The following is a 13,495-nucleotide window of genomic DNA, read 5'->3' on the forward strand; positions in this document are numbered from 1 at the left end:
TGTGTTGAGTGTATCTCTGATGTGTGTGTGTTGTGTGTATCTCTGATGTGTTGTGTGTATCTCTGATGGGTGTGTGTTGAGTGTATCTCTGATGTGTGTGTGTTGTGTGTATCTCTGATGTGTGTAGTATCTCTGATGTGTGTGTGTATCTCTGATGGGTGTGTTGTATCTCTGATGTGTGTGTGTGTTGTGTGTATCTCTGATGTGTGTGTTGTATCTCTGATGTGTGTGTGTGTGTGTGTATCTCTGATGTGTGTGTGTCTGTGTGTGTGTGTGTGTGTGTGTTGTGTGTATCTCTGATGTGTGTGTGTGTGTGTATCTCTGATGTGTGTGTGTTGTGTGTATCTCTGATGTGTGTGTGTTGTATCTCTGATGTGTGTGTTGTGTGTGTATCTCTGATGTGTGTGTGTTGTGTGTATCTCTGATGGGTGTGTATGTATCTCTGATGTGTGTGTGTTGTGTGTATCTCTGATGGGTGTGTGTTGTGTGTATCTCTGATGTGTGTGTGTTGTGTGTATCTCTGATGGGTGTGTGTGTATCTCTGATGCGTGTGTGTTGTGTGTATCTCTGATGTGTGTGTGTGTGTATCTCTGATGTGTGTGTGTTGTGTGTATCTCTGATGGGTGTGTGTGTATCTCTGATGTGTGTGTGTTGTGTGTATCTCTGATGGGTGTGTGTGTATCTCTGATGTGTGTGTGTGTGTATCTCTGATGTGTGTGTTGTATCTCTGATGTGTGTGTGTGTATCTCTGATGTGTGTGTGTTGTGTGTGTATCTCTGATGTGTGTGTGTGTATCTCTGATGTGTGTGTATCTCTGATGTGTGTGTGTTGTGTGTATCTCTGACGTATGTGTGTGTGTATCTCTGATGTGTGTGTGTATCTCTGATGTGTTGTGTGTGTATCTCTGATGTGTGTGTGTTGTGTGTGTATCTCTGATGTGTGTGTGTGTATCTCTGATGTGTGTGTATCTCTGATGTGTGTGTGTTGTGTGTATCTCTGACGTATGTGTGTGTGTATCTCTGATGTGTGTTTGTTGTGTGTGTTTTTCAGATGTGTTGGGGGGTTATAACGGGACCATCTTTGCGTATGGTCAAACGTCTTCAGGAAAAACCCACACTATGGAGGTCAGTCTAATCCACCCACTTTTACCAGACCCTAGCCAGACCCTACCCAGACTCTACCCAGACTCTACCCAGACTCTACCCGGACCCTACCAGGACTCGACCCGGACCCTACCCAGACCCTACCCAGACCCTACCCAGACTCTACCCAGACTCTACCTGGACCCTACCCAGACTCTACCCGGACCCTACCCAGACCCTACCCAGACTCTACCCGGACCCTACCCAGCCCCTACCCAGACTCTACCCGGACCCTACCCAGACCCTACCCAGACCCTACCCAGACTCTACCCGGACTCTACCCAGACTCTACCCGGACCCTACCCAGACCCTACCCGGACCCTACCCGGACTCTACCCAGACTCTACCCGGACCCTACCCGGACCCTACCCAGACTCTACCCGGACCCTACCCAGACTCTACCCGGACCCTACCCGGACCCTACCCAGACTCTACCCGGACCCTACCCGGACTCAACCAAACTCTAACCAGAATTTTTTCATTTTTAGTGTTTTTATTGTGTTTCATGTTTTTTTGTTTTACAGGGTTTAGTTATTTTTGTCACAAATGTTTTTGAATGAATGTTTTTCAGGGAAGCCTGCACGATCCCCGTCTGATGGGAATCATTCCTCGTATCTCCAGAGACATCTTTGACCACATTTACTCCATGGATGAGAACCTGGAGTTTCACATTAAGGTGAAGATGTCATCTGTTCAGACAGAAGAGACAGGAAATCCCTGATCAACATAATATTTGTTTTTTCATCCATTCATCCATTTCCTTCCGATTGTCCGAGGTCGTTGTGTTCCCAGCAAAGTTTTCCAGCTCCTCCTGGGGGATTCTGAGGTGTTCCCAGGTCAGATGGGATAGATAATCCCTCCAGCTAACTCTGAGGTCTTTTCCCAGTTGAACATGCCCAGAAAACCTCCAAAGGGAGGCATCCATGAGGATCCTAATCAGATGCTGAACCACCTCAGCTGGCTCCTTTCGAGCTCTCCCTGAAAGTCTGAGCTCCTCCCCCTCTCCCTAAGGCTGAGCCCAGACACCTTCCAGAGAAAAGTCATTTCAGACGCTTGTATCTGCGATCATATTCTTTCGGTCACTACCCAAATCTCATGACCACAGGTGAGGGTTGGTGCAAGGATCTACCAGGCTCAGCTCCCTCTTCACCACACTGGTTTGGCACAATGCCTGCATTACTGCTGACGCTGAGCCAGTCTGCCTGTCAAACCCACAGATTGTCTTAGCCTTGCAGGGATTCTTTGGGGGGACATGGAAGTATGCTCATAAAGTCTATTTGTGTTTTGTGGACTTGGAGAAGGCCCCAGTCTGTGTCCTTCAGGGGGATCAAGTGTGGGTTTCTGTGGAAATATGAGTTCCCTGTCTGACCAAAGTGAGAGCGTATCAGCATCCTCGGCCCAAAGTCAGACACCTTCACGGTACGTGTCGGCCTCTGCCAGGGTTGCGCCTGGTCATTGATTCTGTTTGTGATTTTCATGGAGACAGGATCTGAAGGTGCAGCCAGGGGGAGAAGGGTTTCTAGTTTTATTTGCTACCTCATGCTGGGACATCCAGCAGGCATTGGGGCACTTTTTAGCCGAATGCAAAGCGGCTTGGATGAGGGTCAGCAACTACAAGGCCATGGTTCTCTGCTGGAAAACATTAGATTGCGCCCTCTGAGTTGGGAGTGAGTCCTTGCCCCAGGTGAATGAGTTTAAGTATTTATGGGTCTTGTTCAGAGCAAGGGTAAAGAGCTGGTCCACTGTCCCACGGCCAGGACAGAATCTGCATTGTTCCTCCTATATCCGATTCAGAATCAGATTCTTTATTGTCACACAAGGGGAATTTTTTTTTGCAGCAGGAGCACACAGAAGACAACAAACACAAGAACATCACTGTAAGACCTAAATTATAACAAATATATCAATATAAAACATTGCAATAAAATCAGTCGAGCGCTCATACCAAAATGGGAATTCCTACCCAGTTATCTAAGTGCAAAGAGGAGGCATGCAAATATGCAGTTCAAGAGCAAAATGAGCAACCTGAGGGCTAATTGCTATTTAGTATATTAATCACAACAGGGCCAAATGAGACCTGGAGTCTTTTAAGTTTTTCTCAGAGGAGCCCTAAAATGATGACCTGAGGGTAAAAGCTCAAACTTAGTTTGAAGTGGGGGATTTGAGCAGACCAGTACATCCTTAGTTCTCCTCAGGACTTGCTTGTTATAATTGTCATGGGTGTGAAAAAAATCAGGAACTGGACCCAAGTGCAGAATAAAACTAAAACTATTTATTTAAACAAAAAGGCAACAGGCCAAAAAAAACTTACTTTCTAACAAAAAGGAGTCACAAGGTCAAAAACTGGCAGGCACGGGTAAGTAGTACAAACAACACCCCCAAACAATATCCAAGAACTAACTACAATGAACTGACAACATGAGGGAAGGCACAAATAGACAGGGGTAATCAAACAGGTGAGATTAACAAGACACAGGTGAGTACAATCAAGGCAATCAAGACAGGAGGGAAACACACAGAGGCAGGAACAAATACAAGACTAGAAACACAACAAGAGCTCCAACATGAATCAAGGAACACAAATGACAGAGAACTTAAGGATTTTACAATATATACAGAGTAGAACGTAAGAGGGACACAAGGATACAAAATAACACAGGAAAAACTAAATACTAACCTAGGAAACACACAAGGGAAACAAACACCAGGGAAGAATGAGACTAAAAGAAGATAAATAAATCTAAACTCTGAAATACAAAACTAAAACAGACCAAATCATGACAATAATAGGTAGAAGCCCAGCCTGACACTCCCTGATATTTTGCTACTTGTCTGAGGTTCGGCAATCGGTTGCAACCTCCCTTCCACGACCCTAGAGTAGACTTTTCCCAGGAGGCTGAAAAATGTAATACCCAGTTAATAGGAGCACACCCTACGGTCCCCCTTTTTAAAAATTGGAACCACCACGCTGGACTTTCACTCTACAGGCACTGCCTCAGATCTCCACACATCATTTAAGAGACGTGTAAGCCAGGACAGCCCAACAATGTTCAGAGCCTGGGTGTGTTATCCACACCTGGTGCTTTGTCACTGAGGAGCTTTCTAACTGCCTCAGTGACCTCTGCCAAGGTTAATGGTACGACTTCCCCCAGATCTTCAGACTCTGCCTCCCCTTCAGAGAACGTGTTGGTAGGGTTCAGGAGTTCATCAAAGTATTCCTTCCACCACCCAACAATGTCCCCAGTCAAGGTCAGTAGTTCTCCACCCCGCTGATAACAGTCAGGGGAAAGTCCAGCTTTTCCCTCCTGAGGGGTTAGTTCTTCTTTAGCCTCCAACACGCGGGTTTTTGCTTCCACAACCACAGAAGCCACAGCTCTACAATCCACCTGATCTGATGAAAGAACTGCAAAGTAAATGTAGTAATTTTATTAGAGAGATAACCCCTTGAGATTAACCATCTTGTTATCAAGGTCCTTACAAATGTACAGACAAGAAGGAACATTAGAAGAAACCTTACAGAACAGTAACCTTTCACACATACACAGAAAGCACTCCCAACCCAACCACTCCTTCATGTACCAGCCCACCTAGAAATGCAAATATACATACGAAAGTTATATTAAATAAGAAAAGGATCTCTGTGAGCTGGGCAGATTGTTCCAGTTTGACGGGGACTTAAATTGAAAGGCAGATCGTCGAGTTTCTTTATAAATTCTCGGAAAAAACACCCTGCTGGTAGCACTCCACCTCCTGCACCAACCTTGGCTCCTTCCTTGTCAGAGAGGTGACGTTCCATCCCCCAAGAACCACACTGCATTGCTCCTCTTACGCCTGCCACCTGGGTTAACATGCACCTGACCCCCATGCCTCTCCCAGCAGGTAGTGGGTCTACAGGGTGGCGGCTCCATATTGTTTCTTTCTCAGACTGGGCACCGTGAAAGTAATCCTCAGGGGTTTATTTCATTTCAGAACTCTAAGTGTACAAACGACTAAGAAACGATTTTGTGTTTCTATCTGTGGGGTCAAACTCTGGAAAAACTTACATTTAGGACTCAAACAAAGTACAAACATGAAATATTTTTTAAATATGTATAAGAAAAACATCTTCACAAGGTACAGGGAGGAAGAAGGGGTGTACAAGACTGTACAAGGTGTCTGCAGGGATTAATGTTTAAATCTTTCTGCTGTTTTCTTTTTCTTATTACTTTTTCTCTTTTCCTTTTTGTTGCTGTTGTTTTTGTTATTGTATTATTTAGAATCTGTAGGTCATTTATATATTCATTTCTAAATTTACATTAAAAAGACACATATATGAACTCTAAAAATACATTTTCATATATTATATTATAGTCATAATTTACAAATATAATGCAAGCTAGCTGAATAGATGGAGAGAGGCTGGGATTCAATAAGTGTTTACTTCTTCCCACTCCTTTGCGGACATGTAATTTAAGCTATAGCTAGCTAGATAGCTTTGTGTCGAAATTTTGTATTTTTTTCTGAATTATACTTTCCACTGTTTGTAATTATTTTCTGTCTGTTTTCTTTTTTATGTTCACCTTGGTATTATTTTAAATGTTCGGAATAAACAAATCAAATCAAGCCTGGCCAACAGACACTTGCCTTCAAGTGTCTGTTGGCCAGGCTAAATGATGATTGATGAAGTGAAATATTAAACTTGAATGTTCTCACTTGTTTCTGTTCTGATGTTAAACTGAAACTGAAAGAAATGACAGACCCACATTTTAAATTCATTCAATTTTAGACCTGAGGGGCTCTGTAGCTTGTTTAGATTCTCTTCAGTATGAAATGTTTTGATATAAAGAGTGGAATCTTTCGATCAGACGTCCTGCAGGGACTCAGCATCAGCAGGCAGCGAGGCGTTCAATGACCCACCTGTTCTCCATATGCTCACTAGCTGCTCCACATATACTGTAAATATCAGTACAAGTATTTTTACCATGTCAGATACAGTTACCAGGAGTTATTATTTATCATTTATACAGCCTGGACTTTCAATGCACAGAAACATATTTAATCATTATAACAGTTTAACAGTTTAAATAAAATTAGCAATGTATGTTTTATTGGTGCTGTTACTAAAATGTGCCCAACTTTAAAAATAAAAGGGTAACTCATTTCAACCATTTAGGATAACCAATAGAAACATGTCTCTTTTCTTGCAGGTCTCCTATTTTGAAATTTATCTTGATAAAATTAGGGACTTACTGGATGGTGAGGATAATATTTAATGCACCTACATTACTTAATAATTTTTTCACTGATGGAAAATTGCAATGAAATATTTCATTCATGTTTCAGTGTCAAAGACAAACCTGGCTGTTCACGAGGACAAGAACAGAGTTCCTTTTGTGAAGGTATTTACCTTTTAATATCTAATATAGAATAATGTCACGTATTTATGCAGTACTGCATTACCAATACATGTATTGTAGTATCAGTATTGTAGTATCAGTACTGTTGTATCCGTACTGTAGTATCAGTCTTGTAGTATCAGTACTGTAGTACCAGTAATGTAGTATCAGTACTGTAGTATCAGTAATGTAGTATAAGTAATGTAGTACCAGTAATGTAGTATCAGTAATGTAGTATCAGTACTGTAGTACCAGTATTTTAGTATCAGTATTGAAGTATCAGTACTGTAGTATCAGTACTGTAGTATCCGTACTGTAGTATAAGTACTGTAGTATCAGTACTGTAGTACCAGTAATGTAGTATCAGTACTGTAGTATCAGTAATGTAGTATAAGTAATGTAGTATAAGTACTGTAGTATCAGTACTGTAGTACCAGTAATGTAGTATAAGTAATGTAGTATCAGTACTGTAGTATCCGTACTGTAGTATCAGTATTGTAGTACCAGTAATGTAGTATCAGTACTGTAGTATCAGTACTGTAGTATCCGTACTGTAGTATAAGTACTGTAGTATCAGTACTGTAGTACCAGTAATGTAGTATCAGTACTGTAGTATCCATACTGTAGTATCCGTACTGTAGTATCAGTACTGTAGTACCAGTAATGTAGTATCAGTACTGTAGTATCAGTACTGTAGTATCCGTACTGTAGTATAAGTACTGTAGTATAAGTACTGTAGTATCAGTACTGTAGTACCAGTAATGTAGTATAAGTAATGTAGTATCAGTATTGTAGTACCAGTAATGTAGTATCAGTATTGTAGTATCAGTATTGTAGTATCAGTAATGTAGTATCAGTAATGTAGTATCAGTACTGTAGTATCCGTACTGTAGTATAAGTACTGTAGTATCAGTACTGTAGTACCAGTAATGTAGTATAAGTACTGTAGTACCAGATCTGTAGTATCAGTATTTTAGTATCAGTATTGTAGTATCAGTACTGTAGTACCAGTACTGTAGTATCAGTATTTTAGTATAAGTAATATAGTATCAGTACTGTAGTACCAGTAATGTAGTATCAGTACTGTGGTACCAGTAATGTATTATAAGTAATGTAGTATCAGTATTTTAGTATCAGTATTGTAGTACCAGTACTGTAGTATCAGTATTTTAGTATCAGTATTGTAGTATCAGTACTGTAGTATCAGTATTTTAGTATAAGTAAAGTAGTATCAGTACTGTAGTACCAGTAATGTAGTATCAGTATTGTAGTATCAGTACTGTAGTATCAGTACTGTAGTACCAGTAATGTAGTATCAGTATTGTAGTATCAGTACTGTAGTATCAGTATTTTAGTATCAGTACTATAGTATCAGTAATGTAGTACCAGTACTGTAGTATAAGTACTGTAGTATCAGTGTTGTAGCATCAGTGTTGTAATAGTGTTTTTTTATTTTAGGGCTGCACGGAGCGTTTTGTTTCCAGTCCTGACGAGGTGATGGATGTCATTGATGAGGGAAAAGCCAACCGACACGTTGCCGTCACCAGTCAGTCTCTCATTCTAACCCTACTCCCCCGCCCCTTACAATTATACCAGTATAACTACTATTATTGCTCGCACATTCACGACTCTTCCACTGAAGCTTTGACTTTACTATTATCAATACTATTACTACTACTAATACTACTACTACCATTAATACTTCCACCATTACTATGACCATTACTGCTTCCTTCAGTTCTTGACCGTTACCATAACTGTCAATTCCCAATCATACATACATCAATCAATATATCAATAAATCAATCAATACATCAAAACATCAATCAATACATCAAAACATAAATCATGATTGATGTATTGATGTATTGATTGATGTATGCTTGATGTATTGATGTATGGTTGATGTATTAATGTATGATTGATGTATGATTGATGTATTGATGTATTGATTGATGTATCATTGATATATTGATTGCTGTATTGTGCTATGTCCTGCAGATATGAACGAACACAGCTCTCGCAGTCACAGTATTTTTCTGATCAACATCAAGCAGGAGAATGTGGAGACGGAGATGAAACTGTCCGGGAAACTTTACCTGGTCGACCTGGCAGGAAGCGAGAAGGTAACTGTGTTTCTTCACATTCTTCATGGATCGCACAACTATCCAAGAGTTTGTAATTATTGTGAAATAACGATTATTAAAGACAACATGAAGCACGAAGCTCGATTATAAGGTTACATTAGTTATGGCACTAATTATGATTGAATAATTAATAATATGTTAATGTTATTTATGAGAGATGTTTAGTTATCAAACACTGATTAACCAGATTTTTATTTAAGCGTTCATCATCTCAGTGAAATTACCGACCTGGTGATGATGATGATGGTGATGATGGTGGTATTGATGATGATGATGGTGATGATGGTGGTATTGATGATGATGATGATGATGGTGGTTATGGTGATGATGATGGTAATGGTGATGATGATGATGATATTGATGATGTTGATGATGGTGATGATGATGATGATGATGGTGATGGTGGTGATGATGATGGTGATGATGATGATGGTGATGATGATGATGGTGGTGATGATGATGATGATGATGATGATGATGATGGTGATGATGATGATGATGATGGTGGTGATGATGATGATGGTGGTGATGATAATGATGATGATGATGATGATGATGATTGTGATGATGATGGTATTGATGGTGATGGTGGTGATGATGATGATGATGATGATGATGGTGATGATGATGATGATGGTATTGATGATGGTGATGATGATGATGATGATGATGATGGTGATGATGATGATGATGATGATGATGATGGTGATGATGATGATGATGATGATGATGATGATGATGATGATGGTGATGATGATGGTGATGATGATGGTATTGATGGTGATGGTGGTGATGGTGGTGATGATGGTGATGATGATGATGATGGTATTGATGATGGTGATGATGATGATGATGATGGTGATGATGATGATGATGATGATGAACGATTATGGTGATGATGTTGATAAAGATGATTTCTGTGTTTAGGTGAGTAAAACAGGAGCTGAAGGTTCCGTTCTTGATGAAGCAAAGAACATCAACAAGTCTCTGTCAGCTCTGGGAAATGTCATCGCAGCTCTAAGTGAAGGAACAGTGAGTCTTAAGCTAAGAATATAATAAAACAAAGTTTGCTTACACAGCAGTAGTTCCCAAAGCTTTTACTAACATAGCATCAACTGTCAAAGCCAACTTAATGCCAATTCATCCAAATCTGAATGACAATTTTGATATATAATGCTTTTAATATATGTATTTTAATTCTGTGTGTGTTTTCTGTGTTGATAGAAAACCCACGTCCCATACAGAGACAGTAAGATGACCAGGATCCTGCAGGACTCTCTGGGAGGAAACTGTCGAACCACTATCATTATCTGCTGTTCCCCCTCTGCTTACAACGAATCCGAAACAAAGTCCACGCTCATGTTCGGACAGAGGTACATTAAACAAAGTCCACGCTCATGTTCGGACAGAGGTACATTAAACAAAGTCCACGCTCATGTTCGGACAGAGGTACATTAAACAAAGTCCACTTTTCCACTTTCATATTCGGACAGAGGTACATTAAACAAAGTCCACTTTTCCACTTTCATGTTCAGACAGAGATACATTAAACAAAGTCCACTCTCATGTTCAGACAGAGATACATTCAATAGTTGTATAAACTATGAAAAACTTTGATATTTAAAATAAAGCTAATGTTTCATTTCCCAGATGAAAACTAACTTTATATAGTTCTTGAAACAACATGTGGGAAACATTATAAAGACATTAGAATGTAAAAAAACACTTTTATCCTGGACATGGACGTGCATACAGGAAGTGTGTTTGCTGTACTGGTACTTAAGAATAGTTCAAATACTGCAGTCTGCATGAAATCTTCTCTCAGGTCAGACGGAGGTTAAATATTTCTATCTAAGGTTTTTTTTTCAGTATGTCTTGCTGCAATCAGAACTTCATGTTACCTCAAATCATCGTCATCACATCTTAACCTGTTGACCAGAAATCCCCTTCCTGTGTTGCCTCAGAGCTAAAACCATAAAGAACACGGTGTCTGTGAACCTGGAGCTGACTGCTGAAGAGTGGAAGAAAAAATACGAGAAGGAGAAAGAGAAGAGCCGAAGTCTGAACATTATCATCCAAAAACTGGAGAACGAGCTCAAACGCTGGAGGAAAGGTGAAAACCACAAACATATAAGTGTTGAATCCAGATTTCAAGTTGTCTTACTTAGGTTTTGTAATGACATCATTGTCACTGATTCTGAGTGTTTGTTGTGTTTTTGCTTGTTTACTGTGCTTGTAATCCCGACGGCATTGGAAATGAGGGAAAGCTCAGTGTCCTTTTGAGAATAAATAAAGGTTTTAAATTAAACTGTTTGTGGGTTCGGTGACTGAGAGACACAGTCTAGACTCCACTGAGCATTTGCAGATAGGATAGTTGTGCTTAACGAGGTCTCTGAGGCTAAAAATGAGATGAATGTTTTATTTGAACCCAAACCTGATGCACTCAGTTTACATTTGGCTCTTTAATTGAGCTGAAAAAGTAAAGTTTTGATTTATTGAATTCAGGAGACGTTCTCCACTTCGATCAGGTTTCCCCTCAAATGTTCTCAGAGCGTTTCCTGATCAACTTCAAACTGAGCTTCAGTTCTCAGAATTTATTCACACCAAGTAAATATTTATCTCAGGGCTTTTACATAAGAATTAAGGCAACTCTTTCCTTACCTGTCCAGGTGAAGCTGTACCTGTGGAGGAGCAGCTGAGCAGCAAAAACAAGAAAAGCAGCAACAGTGAAACAACAGTAGTGACAGACAGCTTAGCCCCGCCCCCTGTTCCTCTGGCCAATGAAGAGAAGACGCAGTACGAAACCCTGATCACTGACCTTTACCACCAGCTTGATGACAAGGTGAGTCTTACCTGTAATATCACCTGAATAATAAAGTCAGTCTTACCTGTAATATCACCTGTATCGTAAAGTAAAGCTTTGACTCTTATGTTCCTGAGCTTGCAACTAACAAAAATGCTTACTCACGTTTCAGGATGATGAGATTAACCTGCAGAGTCAGGTGTCCGAGAAACTCAACCAGCAGCTGATCGATCAGGACGAGGTGAGTGTCATTTAACCGTAACCTCCTGAAATCTATAATCTATGATATATGATCTATAATCTATGACAGATTTTCTATGATCTATCAGAGTAAAATTCATTCTTCCTCCTCTTTCTTCCTGAATCCAGCTACTGTTGTCAGGTCATCAGGACTACGAGCGCCTGCAGGAGGAGCTGTCGCGGCTGCAGAGGGACAGTGACTCGGCCAAAGAGGAGGTGAAGGAAGTCCTGCAGGCACTGGAGGAGCTTGCTGTTAATTATGACCACAAGAGCCAGGAAGTGGAAAACAAGAATCGCATCAACGAACAGCTGAACGAAGAGCTTGCAGCCAAAACTGTGAGTCCACGGACAGAAACAAACAGTAGGGAAGTAGGACGGTAAATAAAAATACTGATGGAAGGATGGAAGGACAGTAATAGGATGTAGGGTGGAGGAAAGTAGAACAATAAGAGGGTAGAGTTTAAGGTTGATTGGATGGCAGGGTTTAAGGATGGTAGTGTTTAAGGATGGTAGGACGATAAGATGAAAGGATGGTAGTGTTTAAGGATGGTAGTGTTTAAGGATAGCAGGATGATAAGATGAAAGGATGGTAGTGTTTAAGGATGGTAGGATGATAAGATAACAGTGTTTAATGATGGTAGGATGGTAGTGTTTAAAGATGATGGATGATAGGATGGTAGTGTTTAAGGATGGTAGGGTTTAAAGATGATGGGATGATAGGATGGTAGTGTTTAAGGATGGTAGTGTTTAAAGATGATGGGATGATAGAATGGTAGTGTTTAAGGATGGTAGGGTTTAAAGATGATGGGATGATAGGATGGTAGTGTTTAAGGATGGTAGTGTTTAAAGATGATAGGATGGTAGTGTTTAAGGATGGTAGGGTTTAAAGATGATGGGATGATAGGATGGTAATGTTTAAGGATGATAGGATGGTAGTGTTTAAGGATGGTAGGGTTTAAAGATGATGGGATGATAGGATGGTAGTGTTTAAGGATGGTAGGGTTTAAAGATGATGGGATGATAGGATGGTAATGTTTAAGGATGATAGGATGGTAGTGTTTAAGGATGGTAGGGTTTAAAGATGATGGGATGATAGGATGGTAGTGTTTAAGGATGGTAGGGTTTAAAGATGATGGGATGATAGGATGGTAATGTTTAAGGATGATAGGATGGTAGTGTTAAGGATGGTAGGGTTTAAAGATGATGGGATGATAGGATGGTAGTGTTTAAGGATGGTAGGGTTTAAAGATGATGGGATGATAGGATGGTAGTGTTTAAGGATGGTAGTGTTTAAAGATGATGGGATGATCGGATGGTAGTGTTTAAGGATGGTAGGGTTTAAAGATGATGGGATGATAGGATGGTAGTGTTTAAGGATGGTAGTGTTTAAAGATGATGGGATGATAGGATGGTAGTGTTTAAGGATGGTAGGGTTTAAAGATGATGGGATGATAGGATGGTAATGTTTAAGGATGATAGGATGGTAGTGTTTAAGGATGGTAGGGTTTAAAGATGATGGGATGATATGATGGTAGTGTTTAAGGATGGTAGGGTTTAAAGATGATGGGATGATAGGATGGTAATGTTTAAGGATGATAGGATGGTAGTGTTTAAGGATGGTAGGGTTTAAAGATGATGGGATGATAGGATGGTAGTGTTTAAGGATGGTAGGGTTTAAAGATGATGGGATGATAGGATGGTAATGTTTAAGGATGATAGGATGGTAGTGTTAAGGATGGTAGGGTTTAAAGATGATGGGATGATAGGATGGTAGTGTTTAAGGATGGT

General features: G+C 40.2%; 1 protein-coding gene across 2 annotated transcripts in view; it reads left to right on the top strand.

Annotated features, from left to right (window-relative positions):
• The window catches only part of LOC132987209 (kinesin heavy chain-like), a 31,266-nt gene that overhangs the window by 2,668 nt on the left and 15,103 nt on the right, over nucleotides 1-13,495 (top strand). For both annotated transcript variants that reach the window (XM_061054108.1, XM_061054107.1), the window contains 12 exons: nucleotides 1,051-1,124; nucleotides 1,714-1,818; nucleotides 6,329-6,377; nucleotides 6,465-6,520; nucleotides 7,976-8,063; nucleotides 8,519-8,643; nucleotides 9,592-9,696; nucleotides 9,889-10,037; nucleotides 10,629-10,777; nucleotides 11,334-11,506; nucleotides 11,640-11,708; nucleotides 11,837-12,043. In XM_061054108.1, coding sequence (XP_060910091.1) covers nucleotides 1,051-1,124; nucleotides 1,714-1,818; nucleotides 6,329-6,377; nucleotides 6,465-6,520; nucleotides 7,976-8,063; nucleotides 8,519-8,643; nucleotides 9,592-9,696; nucleotides 9,889-10,037; nucleotides 10,629-10,777; nucleotides 11,334-11,506; nucleotides 11,640-11,708; nucleotides 11,837-12,043 — 1,349 coding nt within the window. The remainder of the gene's footprint in view (nucleotides 1-1,050; nucleotides 1,125-1,713; nucleotides 1,819-6,328; nucleotides 6,378-6,464; nucleotides 6,521-7,975; nucleotides 8,064-8,518; nucleotides 8,644-9,591; nucleotides 9,697-9,888; nucleotides 10,038-10,628; nucleotides 10,778-11,333; nucleotides 11,507-11,639; nucleotides 11,709-11,836; nucleotides 12,044-13,495) is intronic.

This window comes from Labrus mixtus, chromosome 13 (assembly GCF_963584025.1).
Source record: "Labrus mixtus chromosome 13, fLabMix1.1, whole genome shotgun sequence".
NCBI classification, from domain to species: Eukaryota; Metazoa; Chordata; class Actinopteri; order Labriformes; family Labridae; genus Labrus; species Labrus mixtus.